The 21,031-nt window shown below is 40.4% G+C and overlaps 1 protein-coding gene across 2 annotated transcripts in view; it reads left to right on the plus strand.

The window, feature by feature from the left end:
• Positions 1 to 21,031, plus strand: part of LOC106086176 (dynein axonemal heavy chain 3) — a 430,123-nt gene that overhangs the window by 217,082 nt on the left and 192,010 nt on the right. For both annotated transcript variants that reach the window (XM_059360617.1, XM_059360618.1), the window contains one exon: positions 4,295 to 4,500. In XM_059360617.1, coding sequence (XP_059216600.1) covers positions 4,295 to 4,500 — 206 coding nt within the window. The remainder of the gene's footprint in view (positions 1 to 4,294; positions 4,501 to 21,031) is intronic.

Raw genomic sequence — 21,031 nt, forward strand, 5'->3', positions numbered from 1 at the left:
CCGACAGATCGGTGTATAGTACAGCCATAGTCCGATCAGAACCATATTACAGTCGAATGTCGGAAGTTTTAAAACAACTCGGATAATACATGTGGATTTTATGGCTTTGAGACCCTTAGTTGGCCGATCGGCCTCTATGGCAGTTACATCCATATATAGTCCGACCTGAACTATATTCGGGACAGATGTTGGGAGTTTTAATATAGCTCACTGTTTCAAATATTAGCAAAATGGGGTAAAGCAAAAGATTTCATGGGGTTTAGACCTTTAACCGAAAGATCGGTCCATATGACAGCTATATCTAAATATAAGCAAGCAGCAAAATCGGGTAATAAATGGAGCCCGCGTGCAGCAAAATGACGTGTCTGTGTCAAATTTCCGCTCAATATCTCAATTTTTGAAGGCTGCAGAGTGAGCACAACAGACGGACGGACAGATACAATTTTTGAAGGCTGTAGAGTGTGCACAACAGACGGACGGACAGACACACGGACGTTAAATTATTTTAGAATTTTACGACGATCCGAAATAGATATACTTTGTAGGGTTGAAAATTGATATTTGGACAGGTTGCAAACGACATTACTAAATAATTATACACCCTATCCTATAGTGGTGCGTAAAAAAAAATGATTGGATATTTTGAAATTTTGCAATACATTTTTTATTTGGATGAATTAAAACAAGTATAAGCGTGTCATGGATTCCGCTAATTATTTATAAGGAATAAATTAAGTTAAAAGGCATAGCTTTATAATACATACCAAACTTCTGTCAAACCAGCAAAACTAAAGCTTCCAGGGCCGAACAAGGATAATAAAGAGACCGGTTTATATGGAAGCTTTATCAGGCTATAAACTTAGTTGGACCGTGCTTGACATAGTTGTTGGAAGTCATAACAGAACACTATCTGCGAAACTTAAGCCAAATTGGACAAAATACGGGAGCTATATCAGATTATAGACGGTTTTAACTGTACTTCACACTGTTGTTGCAATTCCTAACAGAATACTATGTGCAAAATTTTAGACAAATGTGACAAAAATTGTGGCTTCCAGCTACTAAAGAAGTCAAATCGGGAGACTGGTTTATATGGGAGCTATATCTAAATCTGAACCGATATTGCCCATTTGCAATCTTCAAAGACCTACATCAATATTAAGTATTTGTGCACAATTTCAAGCGACTAGCTTTACGAGTTCGACCGCTATCGTGATTTCGATAGACGGACGGGCGGACATGGCTAGATCGACTGAGGACGTCGAGACGATCAATATATATACTTTTTGGGATCTAAGACGAATATTTCAAGGTGTTACAACTAGATGAGTGTACCCCCATCCTATGGGGGTGGATATTAAAAGTAACCTCGAAAAAGAAAATCTAAGTGAAATATTCGGTGCTACTTACAAAATCCTCGCATGAGCACCAAACCACCTCACGCATTCCGTGATCGCCCGGATCTCCGCCTGCAGCACCATATTATGGTCGGGCGGTCTAAAACAGATCTCAGTATTTGGGTTTTCAATTTAGATGCCTGGCCCACTCTGCCCTCTAGCTTTGATCAATCCGTGTAATATGATCTTCCAGATGGCAATACTAAGGTTCCGTCAGTTCCAAGACTGTGCCGCTGCCATCAGGAAACCGATCGAAAACCTCTTCCCTTCCTTTACTTGGTCGCCTTGATTATACCGCAATGATATGAGAGGCTCCCATCTTCGATCCATTCTCCCATCGCCTGAAGTCTCATAGCCGCAGTGGCTGCCTCGCATTTAAACTGTATGTCAATGGGTCGGATATCTCCAGGGCCCTAGTGAGCGTGGTCCTCATCGCTCCGCCTATGCCAAGACAACCTGAACCTGTTGTATGATCCATATGTTGCACTTTTTCTCCATCGCAGTCCACCTAACTACTGAAGCGTAAGAAAGTATTAGTCTAATCACGCTCCTGTAGAGCAAGTGGACTATCCTCGGATTCAGGCCCCATTTTGAGCCTACGGCCCGTCTACATACTGCCCAAAATCTGTGAGCCTTGTAAGTGCGCTTCTGAAAGTGACACTTTCAATTATGTTTCCTTTCCATGACCTTAGTATTTGACCTTGTCAGATAACGATATCGCTCTAATAAGCAAACGTGGTGCTTCAAAATGGCACACCTTAGTCTTCCTCGTGAACAGGCATATTTCAGTCCTCTCTGGGTTAATATTGCCACCTCTTTGTATAGCCCAGTCACATGCCATACGCAAGACCTTTTCGGCCCTTCTGCATAGCCGGCTAGGATCCTTACCAGTTAGAAGTATTATAACATCGTCTGCATAATAGACGGGTTAAAATCCTTCCTCAGTCAGCATCCGTAATAGGTTACTTATGGTGGTCACCCAAAGTAGTGGCGATAACATAGTCCTGTGGCGTGCCCTGTGCTACTTTCCCCCTTATATTTATGTCATGGGACCCGCAATTCACCCACCTGTTCCTTAGCATATGGTTTATCCAGTCCCGGTTCACACGGTACTGGTCTAAGGATTGGATCAATGTGTCGGTCAGCACATTGTTAAACGTCCCGTCGATGTCAATGCAAAACGCCAACGTCTTGGCATCGATGGATTCTTCTATTATATGCACAACCTCGTGCAGGGTAGTCTCCGCCGACCCTTCCTTGACATGAGCATGTTGTTTGTATTTGAGCAGTTCGCTGGATGTACTACTCTCAATCATGGTATCCACAATACATTCCATGGTTTTGAGGGCCTTTGAATGTATTGCCTTTGGTGTCGCATAACTTGCCTTGCGGGTTTGGGTATAAATACTAATCTTGTCTCATGCCAAGCTTTCGGAGTTTATGCAAGTCTTAGGCACGCTGTGAAAACTCAGGCCAGATGGGGCGCCGAAAATATTTCATCAGATCCGGGTTACTTAAATGGTTTGAAGCTCCTCATAGCTTCCTTGACCTTGTGTATTATACATCCAAGTAAACTTCTGCATCCTATTATCAAAGGTAGCGATGTTACCAATATTAAGTGTTATCAGGTCGTTAATATTGTTAATGTTGGTACTAGCCCACGAAATGTGGTGAGAGTTCGCATCTCACTCTATTTCCTGTCAGTTTAGCTTTCCTTACTAACCGTGAAAATTATTGAAGAATCGATGTAAAAAATTTATTGAATCGATTAATGTTTTAATTGAAAATTAAAAATTGTCAATCACGATTGTCATAGAAAAAATTTTTCGATTAAATTAAAAACTTAATTGATTTAATTTACTTTTTAGTTGAATATGGCAAAATCACGACTATAAAGAAAATAAATCATGTTCAATTAAAAAATGCTTAAATCAATTAATTTTTTAATTGGAAACGATTTTATTTTCATTTAAATTTTTAGTTGAAAAATTTTTTTCTGTTTTTTTTTTTTTGTTCTGTTTTTATACCCACCATCATAGGATGGGTATACTAATCTAGTCATTCCATTTGTAACACCTCGAAATATTGATCTGCGACCCCACAATGTATATACATTCTTTATCTTCTCGAAATCCTGAGTCGATCTAGCCATGTCCGTCCGTCTGTCGAAATCACGATAGCGAAAGCATAAAACAAGCAGCATGACATTTTGCACAGATACTTACTATTGACGAAGGTCGTTAGGAATGTCAAATAGGCCATATTGGTTGGGATTTGGATATAGCTCCCTTATAAACCGATATCCCGATTTGACTTGTTGAGCCCCTGGAAGCCACAATTTTACTCCGATTTGGCTTAGATTTTGCAGATAGTGTTCTGTTATGACTTTCAATAACTGTGCAAAGTAAAGTCCGAATCGGTCTATAACCTGATGTAGCTAACATAAAAACCGTTCTCCTGATTCGATTTCGTGCGCCCTTGAAAGCCGCAATTTATGTCCAATTTGGCTATCATTTTGCATGTAATGTTATGACTTCCAAGGCAGCTTCTAGTATTCGAGGGTTTTAATTTGTGGGGTTATTGTTCACCATTCATTATCATATTTTACGTTTAAGATTTTCGCTTACAATATATTGTATTAATGCATTCCAGTTTTACAACGATATAACTTTTATGATTTTTTGTAAAAATGTCTAAAAGAATTTACCATAGTCCCATATTTTCCCCATAACTAAAAACGGATTTATTTGATGTATTTTCTTTTTTATCTTTCTCTCGCTCTCTTTCATTTCTCCTCATCATCATTGCCTTGAAAAACAAAACTTGGAAATCAAATGTCATAAAACAAAAAAAAAAAAACAAAAAAAAAAACAACAACAATTGTTGGCCATAACCAGGGCCTGGCAGAGGCAATGGTCAGTGTTTATCGCTCAGCCATGAGGATATTTTTACCAACTCCTGCCAAATCGCATTACACTTTTTCGCTACGTGATATCACTCGCGTTTTCCAGGGAGTTGTGCTGGTGCCAGCAAAGCGTTTACCCGATCCAGAAAAACTCGGCCGTCTATGGGCACATGAAACATATCGGGTTTTTTATGACCGGTACGTAGTACATACAATATTCATATATATACATGCTTCAATATTTATCATAGTCCAACCAATCACACCTTTCCTTCAATGTGTACACACGTAAGTACTTACATTTGAGAATTTTTAGTAGTGTTCACTGCACGAGTATTGCTAAACTATTATTTCGAAGCGTAGGAGCATATTGGAATGTAACGAGTTTCAATGAATTTTTCGATCCGAAAACCAGTAAGGAAGGGAAAAAGTTGAGCGGTGCCGAATTTACAATAGGTACAATGTGGGAGCTATTTCCAATTCTGAACCACTTTTGAAGGACCTCAGCGAGCAAATACGTTCAAACTGTAATAACTACGGTTGCAAATTCCCCAAAATCTGACGAATATATATATAGGAGCTATATCTAATTCTGAACAGATTTCGAGCAAACTTCTCAGAAATGTGGTATCGTTGAGCAAGGTGTTGTACAAAGTTTTTGGAAGATTGGTTAATAAATGCGCTTTCAATGGCTCTAAGAGTGAAAATCGGACTATATATATATATATATATATATATATATATATATATATATATATATATATATATATATATCTAAATCTGAACCGATTTCTATGAAATTCACCAGAAATGTCGATAGTCATAAGAAAATCCTTCCTGCCAAATTTCGAGAGAATCGGTTAACAAATGACCATTTCATTGCATTATTTCTGCAAATCGGACGAACATACAATATATATGGGAGCTATATCCAAATCTGAACCGATTTGAAGCAAACTTCTCAGATATCGTGGTAGTTGTTGAGGAAGGTGTTGTAGAAAATTTTGGGAAAATTAGTCAATAAATGCGCTTGCAATGGCTCTAGGAGTGAAAATCGGGCTATATATGCAATATATAAGAGCTATATCTAAATATAAACCGATTTCTATGAAAATGTCGATAGTCATAAGAAAATCCTTCCTACCAAATTTCGAGAGAATCGGTTAACAAGTGACCTTTTTATTACATTATTACTGCAAATCGGACGAACATATATGGGAGCTATATCCAAATCTGAACCGATTTTTTCCAATTTCAATAGGCTTCGTCTCTAGGCCGAAAAACATGGCTGTACCAAATTTGAAGACGATCGGATGAAATTTGCGACCTATAGTTTGTATACAAATTAACATGGACAGACGGGCAGATAGACGGACGAACAGACCGACAGACAGACAGACGGCCATAGCTAAATCGAATCAGAAAGTGATTCTGGATCGATCGGTATAATTATCAATGGCTCCGTCTCTCTTCCTTTTGGGTGTTGCAAACTAATTCACTAAGTTATAATACCCTGTACGACAGTAGTGGTGTAGGGTAGGGTAAATATCAGCATCGAGCTCTTGACCAATACCATTTATTTAAACCCCATATTGCCATTGGTTTAAGTAGAGTATATTGGATGAGGCGTCTCCCCAAATACTTGGCCCCAAAATTGGTTTTCAAATTGGTTTTCCAATCTCAAATACCTTTCATTTGAGCCACATAATTTGGGGGTTTTTAGAGAGAGAGCGGTGCCCCAAATACATGGTCCCACAGTTGGATATTCGTATTCAACTCCCAAATACCTTTATTCGAGCCCCATATTCCGATGGTGAGTAAATAATTGCTGTTTGTGGTCTATTTTGGGAAAGGGGTAGACCCCCAGAAAATTGGTCTCGAAAGTAGGTATCAATTTCATATGAGCCCCAAATTGACAGGGTCGGTAAATATGCCCGAATTAGGGGTGTTTTGGGGAGTGGGGTGGTCCCCCATATACTAAGCCCTAAAAAATATCAGCTACGTGCTCTATTCTTATATATCTATTGGGTTGCCCAAAAAGTAATTGCGGATTTTTCATATAGTCGGCGTTGACAAATTTTTTCACAGCTTGTGACTCTGTAATTGCATTCTTTTTTCTGTCAGTTATCAGCTGTTACTTTTAGGTTGCTTTAGAAAAAAAGTGTAAAGAAGATATCAAATTCGTTTTCTAATCTCAAATACCTTTCATTTAAGCCCTCTTATTGCAAAAGTCAGCAAATATGTCCTGTTTGGGGTATGGGCCCCAAAAACTATCAATATCGAGCTCCACTGTCTTGAAGACCCAAATTGTCTTGGTGAGCAATTACGTCCTATTTGGGGTTTTTATGGTGTTGGGTCGTCCTCTAGGCAGTTGGTTCGTGGTCTACTATCAAATACTTTTGAGGCCCATATTTCCATAGTCAGCAAACATGACCGGTTTGGGGGATGGGGCGGCCACTCAGTGACTCGGCCTTCAAAATATATGTCAGATTCATGTCCTGCTCTAAAATACCTATTATTTGACCCCCATATTGCAATGGTCAGCAAAATACTTCCTATTTGGATGGTGTTATGGAAACTTCTTTCTGAAGATTGGTTGGATATCAAATTCTACTCGTAAATACCTTTCATTTGAGTCCCATATTACAATGGTGGATAAAAATGTTCGATTTAGGGGTGTTTTGGGGGATGGGTTGATCCCCCAAACACTTGGTCCGACAATTGGATATCAGATACGTTTTCTTATCATAAATACCTTTCATTTGAGTCCCATATTGTCACGATTGGTCTATATATATTCTGTAGATTTTGGGGGTGGGGCGGCCTCCCAGGTACCACATACGATAAATCGCACCACCCATCTTCGACATCTGGCGTTTCTGAAAATTAGGGTAAGGGGGAGGGTCCGTTCCCCCTTCAAAAATCCAAAATTTTAGTACCCTATTTTCACCGAGGGATTATGATGCACCATCTGTGAAAATTTCAAGAAAATCGATTCAGCCGTTTTTGAGTCTATAAGGAACACACAAACAAACAAACACAAATTGATCTTTATATATGAGATACACACCTTAATAAGGAGGAGGTCATACTAATCTAGTCAATCTTGCCTTGTTCGTCGGTCTATCGAAATCACATCGCTGGCACGACACGAGGTATGATTTTGACTGTAGACTTGTAGACTGAAACGCATTGTCTTACTCCGGAGTGCCACAATGCGCATAAAAGCCAAATTCTAAAAAATCAACCTTTATTTTTCCCATTCCCCGACGGAAAACAAGGACGAGCAGACCAACACTATATGCGAGCTTCAGGAAGAGAGTACGAACGCTTTCTTGCCCATGATATAAACAAGTAAAACGGCATTAAGTTCGCTCGGGCCAAACTTTGCATACCTATCACCTCGGGTATATATAAACAACATTTCGTTAAAATCAGGGCTGCGGAGTCGAAGTCGTGCAATTTTGGATGGAGTCGCGAACGTTATCTCGATCCCGGACAAAGTATAAAAACAAGTTTCAACAAAAAAACAAGTAAAAGCGCGCTACGTTCGGCCGGGCCAAATCTTGGGAATCCACCACCATGGATTCTGCTATAAATTTATACAAAATAAAATTGTTTTATTCTACATACCTCTAGGAACCGAACAAGGATGATCGAGAGACCGGTTAACATGAAAGCTATATCAGGTTATGGACCGATTTAGACCGTACTTGGAACAGTTCACATGGGAAATTTCAGCCAAATCAAACACAAATTGCTGGCTTGCGGGGCTCAAGAAATCCAATCGGCAGATCAGTTTATATGAGAGCTATATCAGGTTATAGACCGATTCGGACCATACTTGGCACATTTGTTAGAAGTCGTAACAAAACACTACATGCAAAATTTCAAGAAATCAAATCGGGAGATCGATGTATATGGAAGCTTACTTTACTTTACTTTAATTGGCTAGGACGGAATATTTGTTTCACTAGCCGTAGTAGGTCTTTAACCTATATCAGGTTAAAGACCGTACCTATGGCAGTCGCTGGAAGTCATAATAGAACACAACGCTCAAAATTTCAGCTCAGTCGGACAAAATTTTCGGCTTCCAGGGGCTCAAGAAGTCAAATCGGGAGATTGGTTTATATGGGAGCTATATCAGGTCATAGACTGATTTGGACAGTACTTAGCACAGTTATTGGAAGTCATAACAGAACACTACATACAAAATTTCAGCTAAATCAGAAGGGCTCAAGAAGTCAAATCGGGAGATCGGTTTATAATGGAGGTATATCTAAATCTGAACCGATATGTCCCATTTGCAATCTCCATTGACCTACATCATTACTAAGTATCTGTGCAAAATGTCAAGTAGCTAGCTTTACGCGTTCGACCGCTATCGTGATTTCGACAGGCGGACGGACGCACATGGCTAGACCGATTCACAACGTCGAGAAGATCAAAAATATATATAATTTATGGGGTCTTAGACGAATATTTCGAGGTGTTACAAACGGAATAACTAGATTAGTATACCCCCATCCTGTGGTGGTGGGTATAAACATATAGATTTTGTGCAGAAGGTAAGGTTAGGTTAGGTTGAGTGGGTTGCCCACCAAAGGTGAGTTCACTCGGTAGCCAGTTTGGCTCATTGTGGTACCTTAGAAAGAAAGGGAGGAGAAATAAGATGTGAGATCCCGGACTAGAGGTCAAACACGATTAAAAAAAAAAAAAACAGGAAGAATGGAAAACTTACATCCCTGCAGACTCAGGCATGAACGCAGCAAGTGTTCTATAGTCTCCCCTCATTCTCATCGAAGCAAATCCTACAGAAATCATTATGCGGTATTCCCATGCGCGCCGACAGACGGCCTATGGCACAGTGCCCGGTTATGACCCCTGTAAAGGTACTCGTCGACCTCTTATTGAAACGCCAGAAACTCCCTTGTCCTCTTTTGGTCGATGACAGGCCAGAACGCATTTGCAGTCCGGCAACCGCCCACCAAGTTCCATCTCGCCACCCACGCCGCCCTGGCCATCTATTGTGTTCAATAGCTCGACAAAATGCAAGTAGGCAAGACCGGTGGCTAGCTGAGCTGAAACTTTGCACAGATCCTTTTTTTGTCAATAGGCAGTTTAAATTCCAAGATGGGCTATAACGGACTATATCTTGATATAGCCCCATATGGACCGATCTGCCGATTTAAGGTCTTAGGCCCAAACACACCACATTTATCATCCGGTTTTGTTGAAATTTGAGACAGTGTGTTGTGTAAGGCCACATGACATCCTTCGTCAGTGTGGCCCAGATCGGTCTAGATTTGGCTTTAGCTGCTATATAGACCGATCTCTCGATTTAAGATCTTGGGCCCATAAAAGGCGCATTTATTGTCCGATTTCGCCGAAATTTGGGATAGTGAGATGTGTTGGGTTCTTTAACATATTTCTGCTATTTGGCCCAGGTCGACCAAAGTTCAGATTTGGTTATTGATGCCATATTAACCGATCTCTCGATTTAAGGTTTTGGGCCCATAAAAGGCGCATTTATTTTCCGATGTCACCGGAATTTGGGGCAGTGAGTTATGTTAAGACCCTCGACATACTTTTGCAATTTCGCCTAGATCGATCAAGATTTGCATATGGCTGCCATATAGACCGATCTCTCGATCTAAGGTTTTGGGCCCATAAAAGGGGCATTTATTTTCCGATGTCGCCGAAATTTGGGACAGTGAGTTGTATTAAGCCCTTCGACATTCTTATTCAATTTGGCTCAGATCGGTCCAGATTTGAATATAGCTGTAATATAGACCGATCTCTTGATTTAAGGTTTTGGTCCCATAAAAGGCTCATTTATTTTCCGAAGTCACCGGAATTTGGGACAGTGAGTTGTATTAGGCTCTTCGACATTTTTTTGAAACTTGGCCCAAATCGGTCCAGATTTGGATATAGCTGCCACATTGACCGATATCTCGATTTAAAGTCTTGGCCCATAAAAGGCGCATGTATAATCCTATTTCACTGAAATTTGACACAGTGACTTATGTTAGGCTTTACGACATCCGTGTCGTATATGGTTCAGATCGGTTTATTTTTAGATATAGCTACTAGAAAGACCAATATTTTGTTACACACAATTGAACAATGACTTGTTCTTATAAGTATTTGGTCCAAATCGGAACATATTTCGATATAGCTGCTATGGGGAATAAGGTATGCATTTTCCACCGGATTTTGGTTTACGTATATACCCGAGGTGGTGGCTGTCCAAAGTTCGGCCCGGCCGAACTTAACCCCTTTTTACATAAAGCAGACGAACAATTTCGAAGGGGCACTCCAATGTATTAGTATTTGTTTGGACTGAAGTGTGGTACATAAAAGTACTACGATTGCCAAGCTGGCGCAGTTAAATGGATACCGACTGCTAGTTTTACGGTTGTTGTGATATCAGTGTAATAGCCCGGGTGTAGGTTGGCAATACATTCGTTCATATGGGTTTGTAGCTCTAAGCCTTTCTGTGTTCATTTTTTTTATTTGATATCTTATGTGCATCTATAATTTGGTCTGTTTGTCTTGGCATAGATTTATGTTTAAATAATTAAAAAAAGGAAAGAATGACAATGAATTGTATTTATTTATAAGCTTTCAGTTGGCTCGTTTTTCAGTCGTCCGTCTGAATGTCCTAACTATGCTGGTTGGCCTGACGTTGGCTAATTGTTCTTTTGTGTAAAGCGAAAACTTGATAACAAACACCATACCCCCAATGATGACGGAGATCATTTTAAGTCGGTTAAGAATTAAGTATCATTACCCTATATTCGATGAAAGTAGACGTATTAGATAAAGTAGAAGTATAAGATATTTATGATTTATAAGTTGAGTTCCGAAAATATTAGGAATTACGAAATAATTATGAATTATTATGGTAATACATACTGGAGTCATTATCAGGAAGATCATACTTAAACATGTATGTGCAAACCAATTTCGTGGTAGTGGATGTTATAAAAAATCACTAAGTACTTTGTAAATATTATAGTAGTAGTGAAGGGTATATATTGAAATTAAGAAATCGCATACTCAATTTGAACACAATTTACAAACTGTATAGAAAACCAGTAAGGAAGAGCTAAGGTCGGGCAGAGCCGACTGTATAATACGTTATTAGTTTTTTATACATAGAAGCTATGTCTAAATAGAAAAGAAAATAGCCTTTAAGAAATTGTTCTTATAATAGGACTTAATTTGTGGCTTCTGAAGTCTTACAAATGTTTATTGGCTAAAAGTTATATGCTTATCTGGAGCGATATTGATGAAATTATGCTCACATATTGCGCCGTCAAATAAAACACTACATATTAAATATTGGATAGATCGGACCAAAATTATGGATACTACAGCCTAGAAATGCCATATAGGATGAAATATATGTATGGAAGCTGTATCTAATGTGGACCGATATTAATGAAACTGTGCACACAAGTTGAGACGTCAAAAAAAAAAAAAAAAAAAAAAAAACAAGTAAAAAGGCGTTAAGTTCGGCCGGGCCGAACTTTGGATACCCACCACCTCGGGTATATATGTAAACCACCTTTCATTAAAATTCGGTGAAAATTTCATACCTTATGACCCATATCAGTTAAATCAAAACATGTTCCGATTTGGACCAAATACTAATAATTACAGTAGCTATATCTAAAAATTAACCGATCTGAACCATATACGACACGGATGTTGAAAAGCCTAACATAAGTTACTATGTAAAATTTCAGTGAAATCGGATTATAAATGCGCTTTTTATGGGGCAAAGACCTTAAATCGAGAGATCGGTCTAAATGGCAGGTATTTTCAAATCTGGATCGATCTGGGCAAAATTGAAGAAGGACGTCGAAGAGCCTAACTAAACTCACTCTCTCAAATTTCAGCGACATCGGACAATAAATTCGTCTTTATGGCCCCAAAACCTAAAACATAGATATCGGTATATATGGCAGCTATATCTAAAAATGGACCGATCTGTGCGATATTGCAGATGTATGTCAAGGGGGCCTAACGCAACTCACTGTCCCAAATTTCAGCAAAATCGGGTAATAAATTTTGGCTTTTATGGACCTAACACCATAGATCGGAGGATCGGTCTATATGGCAGCTATATCCAAATCTGAACCGATCTGAGCCAAATTGACAAAGGATGTCGAGGGGCCTAACACAACTCACTGTCCCGAATTTCAGTGGAATCGGATAAAAGATGTGGCTTTTATGGCCCTTAGACCCTAAATCGGAGGGTCGGTCTATATGGCAGCTATATTCAAATCTGGACCGATCTGAGCCAAATTGACGAATGATGTCAAAGGGCCTAACAAATCTCATTGTCCCAAATTTCAGCAAAATCGGGTAATAAATGTGGTTTTTATGGGCCTAACACCATAAATCGGAGGATCGGTCTATATGGCAGCTATATCCAAATCTGAACCGATCTGGGCCAAATTGACAAAGGATGTCGAAGGGCCTAACATAACTCACTGTCCCGATTTTCAGCGGAATCGGATAAAAAATGTGGCTTTTATGGCCCTTAGACCCTAAGTCGGAGGGTCGGTCTATATGGCAGCAATATCCAAATCTAGACCGATCTGGGCCAAATTGACAAAGGATGTCGAAGGGCCTAACGCAACTCACTGTCCCGATTTTCAGCGGAATCGGATAAAAAATTTGGCTTTTATGGCCCTTAGACCCGAAATCGGAGGGTCGGTCTATATGGCAGCTATATCCAAATCTGGACCGATCTGAGCCAAATTGACGAAGGATGTCGAAGGCCCTAACAAAACCCACTTCTCCAAATTTCAGCAAAATCGGATAATAAATGTGGCTTTTATGGGCCTAAGACCCTAAATCGGCGGATCGGCCTATATGGGGGCTATATGAAGATATAGTCCGATATAGCCCATCTTCGAACTTAACCTGCTTATGGACAAAAAAAGAATCTGTGCAAAATTTCAGCTCAATATCTCAATTTATAAAGACTGTAGCGTGATTTCAACAGACAGACGGACAGACGGACGGACATGCCTAGATCGTCTTAGATTTTTACGCTGATCAAGAATATATATACTTTATAGGGTCGGAAATGGATATTTCGATGTGTTGCAAACGGAATGACAAAATGAATATACCCCCATCCTTCGGTGGTGGGTATAAAAAGTATATTGAATAAGAACTGTTATGCTATTGGAGCTTTATCAAGTTATAGTCCGATTCGGACCATAAATGAATTGAAAGCTGAATATTGTACAAGTCATTGTGTAATATTTCAGTTCATTCGGATAAGAATTGCGCCTTGTAAGGGCTCAAGAAGCTAAATCAGGAGATCAAATTATATGGGAGCTGCATCACTTACGACCATATGGCACACGTATGTTGAGGGCCATGGGAGAAGACGTTGTACAAATGTGTGCTAAATCGAATGAGAATTGTTCTCTCTAGAGGCTCAAGAAGTCAAGGACCCAGATCGGTCCTTGCGGATTTTTTAAAAGAAAGTAAATGCATTTTTAATAAAACTTCGAATGAACTTTAATCAAATATACTTTTTTACACTTTTTTCTAAAGCAAGCTAAAAGTAACAGCTGATAACTGACAGAAGAAAGAATGCAATTACAGAGTCACAAACTGTGAAAAAATTTGTCAACGCCAACTTTATGAAAAATCCGCAATTACTTTTTGGGCAACCCAATATATGGCAGCTATATCAGGTTATGTACCGATTTGCGCCGTGCTCATCACAGTTTTTGGAATTTTAGCCAAATCGAATGAGAATTGTGCCCTCTAGCGGCTCAAGAAGACAAGATCCAAGATCGGTTTATATGGCACCTATACCGATTTGGACTATAAATGAATGCTGAACATTGTATAAGTCATTGTGTAATATTTCACACCATTTGGATAAGAATTGCGCCATGTAGGGGCTCAAGAAGCAAAATCGATTTAGGTGGGAGCTGTATCAAGCTATTGATCAATTCAGACCATATTAAACACGTATGTTGAAGGTCATGAGAGAAGCCGTTGTACAAAATTTCTGCCAAATCGGATGAGAATTGCGCCTTCTAGAGGCTCAAGTAGTCAAGATCCCAGATCGGTTTATATGGCAGCTATATCAGGTTATGTACCGATTTGCGCCATACTTAGCACAGTTATTGGAAGTCATAACAAAACACCTCATGCAAAATTTCAGCCAAATCGGATGAGAATTGTCTGGAAAATTCGTTACTAGCAACCATCAGTCTGTCAGCATGTTTTCCGATAAGACATTGACCTGTCATGATGGACACAATGACTAAAACGTCTGTTCTTACCAGTGACAGCAAAGCGGTAGACCTCTTCAAGTCTATATTAGGCCACATAGTTTTGGAATACTCACAGCCCCCTCTTTGTGACCATCAATCATTCGTTGTCCTTCGGGCCTATTCCTGAAAACTTAGCTTACATGGCATATCCACAGATTCCAGTATCCCTGGAATGTATGTAGAGTAGTTTCTATTCTCGTACGCTCGTCAGCTCCTCAGCTTTGCAATTCACTGGGATATATCTGTGGCCCGAAAAACAGAACAGGTGAATTTTGAACTGTTCAGCCATCTCGTTGAGAGATCTGCAGTAGTCGAGGGCGGTTTTTTGGGAGTTTAATGGCTATCTGGTTATCTGAAAAGATGTTAATGCCAATGGTCGTTATGACATTATTTCTAACCCATTCCGCCACTTCCTTAATTGCAAGGATCTCCGCTCGATACACACTGCAGTGGTCCAGTTTTAGTTTACCAAAGTACACCCCAAAGCCTATTTGGTAGCCTTGTTTTTTAACCATCCGTATAGAAGCGTATTCCAAGGTGTAATCCGCTTTGCCCGGAACATCGGACATTATATCAAGAATAACGCAATGGCCGTAGCCCCCACAAGACCAAAGAGAAAGCTCCCTTAGCCTCACGGCAGTGATCGCAGCAATTTGTCTAGCCACAACATTATAGGTCTGACAATTGCAGTATATACCCAATGCATGACGTGCGGTCTAAACCCCCAATTTTTGACAATGGCTCTCTTGCTGGTGTATAGGGCTAAAGTGGCCTTTCTTGCCCTTTCCTTGTTGGATTTGAAGTTCAATTTCCTGACCAGCAAAACACCCAGGTATTTTGAGATTTCTATAAATAGAACATTCTCTCCTCTCAAGGAGCCAGGTGTCACTGTAGATGAAATGTATCTCCTGCTGAAAAGAACGACTTCTGTCTTCAACGGATTTATACCTCGACTACTTTCGGTAGTCCAATTTGCACGTAGAGCTTGCTGAAGTATATCTCTTAGAGTGCTGGGAAACTTTCCCCTAATACATAACCAGGACCTGGCGATTTCAAGGAGTCGAAATTTCTTATCGCCCAAAGGATTTTCGGCTCAGACACAATTTACCTAATGGCCTCCGACGAATGCATATCAGTGACAATCTCTTCTGGCGCCACGTTGTCCGTTGCAGAATTTCCCGGGAATTGATGAATCAACGAAAAATTCTAGTGTTTCCTCACTAAACATTGTACATACATTTTCTGACTTCTGAATATACCCCACCGCAATAGGTCTCGAGGACAGAATCTTCCTTAGCCTAGAGGCCTCGGATGTATCCTCCACGGTGCTGCAGAATTCTATCCAGGATTTGTTCTGAGCCTTTCTAAGCTCGCCCTTATATTTTCTTACATCAGCCTTATAGATGTCCCAATCGAATGGTGCTCGTGTGGCTTTTGTTCTTTTGAAGAGTTTTCTGCAGTCCTTCCTTGGACCAACCAGCTCTTCCTTAGACCAACCTCCATGGCGGTCGCTGTTTGCCCCTTGGCTTGGCCCTAGGGCATGCTGACACTATGTCTATATCCTCCGTAGTTTCCCCTTTCTTTTCTAGCCTAGAAGGGTTAGACGTGCAGAATTTGTGCCAAAATTCATCCCAATCCGCCTTTTTCTGTTTAGCCGAGGGATCATTACTTTAGTATTTTCTCCAAGGCTAAAACTAATATAACGATGATCAGAGAAGCTGTGGTCATCCAACATTTCCCAGTCGCATATTCTTCCACTTATATCTTCCGATACAAAGGTAATACCAAGTACCTCCTGCCTGCTCCTGGTAGTAAATTTCGATGTATCCCCTTTATTATAAATCACCACTATGTCTATATCCTCCTTAGTTTCCTTTTTCTTTTCTAGCCCAGAAGGGATAGACGTGCAGAATTTGTGCAAGGCTGAATCTAATAGCTGTGGTCATCCAACACTTCCCAGTCGCATATTCTTCCACTTATATTTTCCGATACAAAAGTAATATCAAGTACCTCCTGCCTGTGCCTGATAATAAAGGTCGGTTTATCCCCTTTATTACAAATCGTCAGATTGCAACTTATATTACATTCGATAAGCAGCTCACCCCTTTCGTTGACATCCGAACTTCCCCATATCTGGTGATGTGCATTAGCATCACCTCCTACAATGAGGCGCTTCTTTCCTGCAAAAGCGACATCAACCAGGTTTGAAGGCGGCATCTCTAGTGTGCCATATATAAGGAAGCCAGCCAGTAATGAGAGATATTTATTTCAAGGATGGCCGCTACTGAATCCTAATTGCTTAGAAGAAGAATAAACATTTTGACTACTCTTTGCAAAAATACAGGCTTTGTGTCTCCCGTTCCCCGTACCCTTGAGTAGTTTAAGTCCCAGAATTCTTAGTTCACGAAGCATTGCTCCACACACCCATGGTTACTTGACAAGAACCAAGTCAAACCCCCCTGCCATCAGGAGGACCTTCAGTGCCGTCAAAGCGGCCTTACAATGGTGGAGTTTTATCTGCAGAAAGCGTACCATAGTCAGGATTCAGAACTTCCACCACTGTTGCGTTTGTCCTTTCCAATATTTAGGAAAGGACAAAAAGGCAACTCTTGCCCTAAACACCTGCAAGTGAGCCGCGTGTCACGCATTAAATATATACAGCAGTTGTTAGACCTATAATGCTATATGCTGTTGTGGTCTGGCGGACTGCGCTTCAAAAGTCCACCTACTACTCAATACTTAACCGGATCCAAACGATAGATTGTTTGCGCATCACACCCGCATTGAGGACGACACCATCTGATCCACTGAATTTAATGCTACATCTTATGCCTCTGGACATTGTGGCTACCCAAATTGCAGACTTCTATACGGATGGTTCCAAACTAGACGACAAGGTGGGCTTGGGGTGTACTCTAAAGATCTAACACTGGTCATGTTGAAAAGCTTACCCGGCCACCGCAGTGTGTATCAAGCGGAGATACTTGCAATTAAGGAAGCGGTGGAATGGCTAAGATATAATGTCAATACGACGATTGGGAGAAATATCTTCTCCCACAGCCAGACAACCATTAAATCCCTGAAGAACGTATTTCTGAACACAAAAACCGCCCTCGACTGTTGCAGATCTCTCAACGAGTTGGCTGAACAGTTCAAAATTCTGGGTGCCGGGCCTTAGAGATATTCCAGGGAATTGTAAAACGGACGAGCTTGCGAGACTAGGAACTACCATACACATTCCAGGGATACTGGAATCTGTGGGTACGCCTCTAGCTACGCTTTCAGGACCAGGCCCGAAGGACAACGAATGATAGATGGTCACAAAGAGTGGGGTGTGGGCATTCCAAAACTATGTGGCCTAATCTAGACTTGAAGAGGTGTACCGCTTTTCTGTCATTGGCGAGCACACACGTCTATGTCATTCTGTCCGTCATGACAGGTCAGTGTCTAATCGGGAAACATGCTGAAAGACTGAAAGTTACCAGCAACGACTTCTGCAGAAGCTGTAAGGACATCGAAGAAAAGGAGACCATAGAACACCTTCTGTGTGTGTGTGTTCCGCACTAGCAGTCAAAAGAACCACTTTAGGTTCTCATTACTTTGAGAACCTGTCTGATTTAGTGGATGTCAACATTCGCAAGTTATTGGACTTTTTTAAGCGATCGGGATGGGTCAACGGTACAAATAAGAAGGCATCTTTCTTCTTCTGTTCCTGTGGTATCTCAAAGTGACTCTGATACCAGAGAGCCCTTAAAACTAACCTGCGTTAGCCTCGTCTTCTGACTCCCCCAGGAGTTCATCCTCACAAAATTCGTTAGATCTTGTCATGATGGGCTTCCGTACGGAAGGTGTCTAATCAAAAAATCTTGATATGCAGAGTTTCATTTTTTAAACGCAACGCGTAAAAACAAACCTCAACGCACTTATTCTGTTTCGGCCTTCACACATTGAGAATGCAATATCTCTTGGATTTTCCGAGCACTAGATGCAACAATTTTGCTGTATTGCGGTTCGATAAGGTGCTTTACGTTCTGCGAATTGTGACTGCAAGTTTTTTACCATTTTTGTAGTGAATTGTAATAGTTTCAATACCTTGTTGAAGCGTGTATCGTTTCATTTATACCCTACACCACTACTGTCGTACAGGGTATTATAACTTAGTGCATTTGTTTTTAACACTCAGAAGGAAGAGAGATAGACACATTGATAAGTATACCAATCGACCCAGAATAGCTTTCCGATCAGATTTAGATATAGCTCTCATACACTAACATCGCCCGATTTTCACTCCTAGAGCCACTAGTAGCGCATTTATTAGCCATTCTCCCAAAAGGTTTGTACAAAGCTTTCCTCAACGACTTCCACAATGTCCATAAAGTTAGCTCGAAATCGGTTCAGATTTCGATGTAGCTCCCATATATATGTTCTCCCGATTTGCAGTAATAATGCAATAAAATGGGCATTTGTTAACCGATTCTCGCGAAATTTGGCAGGAAGAATTTTCTCATGACTACATTAGTAGTGAACTTTATGGAAATCGGTTGAGATTTAAATACAGCTTTCTCTCATATATATATATACATCAGTCCGATTCAAGTTTAAGCTCATTGATAAAGGGCCTCCTTTTTATAGCCGAGTCCGAACGGCGTGTCGCAGTGCGACACCTCTTTGGAGAGAAGTTTTACATGGCATAGTACCTCATAAATGTTGCCAGCATTAGGAGGGGAAAACCACCGCTGACAAATTTTTCTGATGGTCTCGACAGGATTCGAACCCACGCGATCAGCGTCATAGGCGGTCATGCTAACCTCTGCGCTACGGTGGCCTTAGATATAGCTTCCATATATATGTTCCTTCGATTTGCAGTAATAATTTTTAACCGATTCTTCCGAAATTTGGCACGAAGGATTTTCTTATGACTCTCAACATCACTGGTGATATTCATAGAAATCAGCCCACTTTTAGATATAGCTGCCATATATGTATATCGCCCGATTTTCACTTCTAAAGCCACTGCAAGCACATTTTTAACCGATCTTGCCAAAATTTTGCACAACGCTTACCTCGACGAATGCCACAATATCTGAGAAGTTTGCTCGAAATCGGTTCAGAATTAGATATAGCTCCCATATATATGTTTTAATAATGACGCAGTTTCTACTTCGTCAAAGTAAAAATTGTCAAAGCATAAAAGCTTCATAAGTGACAGCTACCGAGATACCGAATGATTTAAAATAACACCTCTTAACGGTAAACCCTCATAGCGTTAGGAAAGCAACTCTTATATTCTTTCATTACCTAATGGCCTTTCATTGGTGACAACTCACATCATGTCAACTCAATCACACACCTTATATTCCTTACATTGTGATTTAATTGTGTTGCATCATCGTCATGACTCAAACTAAAAGTGCCACAGATACGATTACACCGACAATAAGAGAAAAGTGATTCCACATATGAATATAAGAGGGACATTAAAAAAATTATCAGACAATGAATTTTAAATTTATGACAGCTTATATCGTAAAAAATATATTTTTTTTTTGTTTTTTTGCCTTTTACTGTTTGCCAAATCCTCATCCCTCCCACACACACACACTACATGTATGAATGGAGAGCAAAGATTAAATGATTATAAAAGCCAAAAGTTCATTGTTCAGAATTCACTTCACTCATGCCAGAGCAATAAATAAGAATGTGCTGCCACACAGGTACTGAGTTTTTGGGACATACTCGTATGTTGTGAATGGTGTGCGAGTATGTATCTCTGGACAAAACACGGCACACAAAGTTGCACAAAAACTGAAATATTTTAATTTAACTGTTTCCATTATTTAACAACAATTAAAGGTTAACAACAAAAAAGTGATAATTGCCTGCATGCCAAAAGAGAGGTCAGACCATATACTACATTGGGCACTACAACCCCGGCTGAAATGTTATACTCTTTAAGGGTTAGGGTATACCAAATGTACAGGGAATCATACTTATTTGAAAAGTTGGATGGGGAGGGGGTAGAGAGGGAGAGCATCTGGAGGGGAAAGTCCACAAGTTTGTTTCCTTCTCTAGGCAGGTGCCAAAATACTCTGGTCTAGGAAGCAGCGGCCCTTCGCCGTTGAGAGCTTCTCTCCTAACGGTCGCTCATTTGTTGTTACGCAACGTGTCAACAAGCGAACACGGGCGCTTTGAAATTCCTCCTCACGGATTAGTTCCTGGCCGTCATTCGATTCTGCAGTGGGTTAACTCATATCGGTAGTGTGGAAGTGTCGCTAAAGCCGGAAGTTGACTACAACGGACCATTAGAACTCCGAAAAGTATCGAAAGAGTGAGGCAGTCGGTTGTGCGTTTTCCCCAGCGCTTGGCTCGCAAACACGTAACTGCTATGCCAATTTCTGCCGCCAGCACCC

Source organism: Stomoxys calcitrans, chromosome 1, assembly GCF_963082655.1.
Source record: "Stomoxys calcitrans chromosome 1, idStoCalc2.1, whole genome shotgun sequence".
In the NCBI taxonomy this organism is placed as follows: Eukaryota; Metazoa; Arthropoda; class Insecta; order Diptera; family Muscidae; genus Stomoxys; species Stomoxys calcitrans.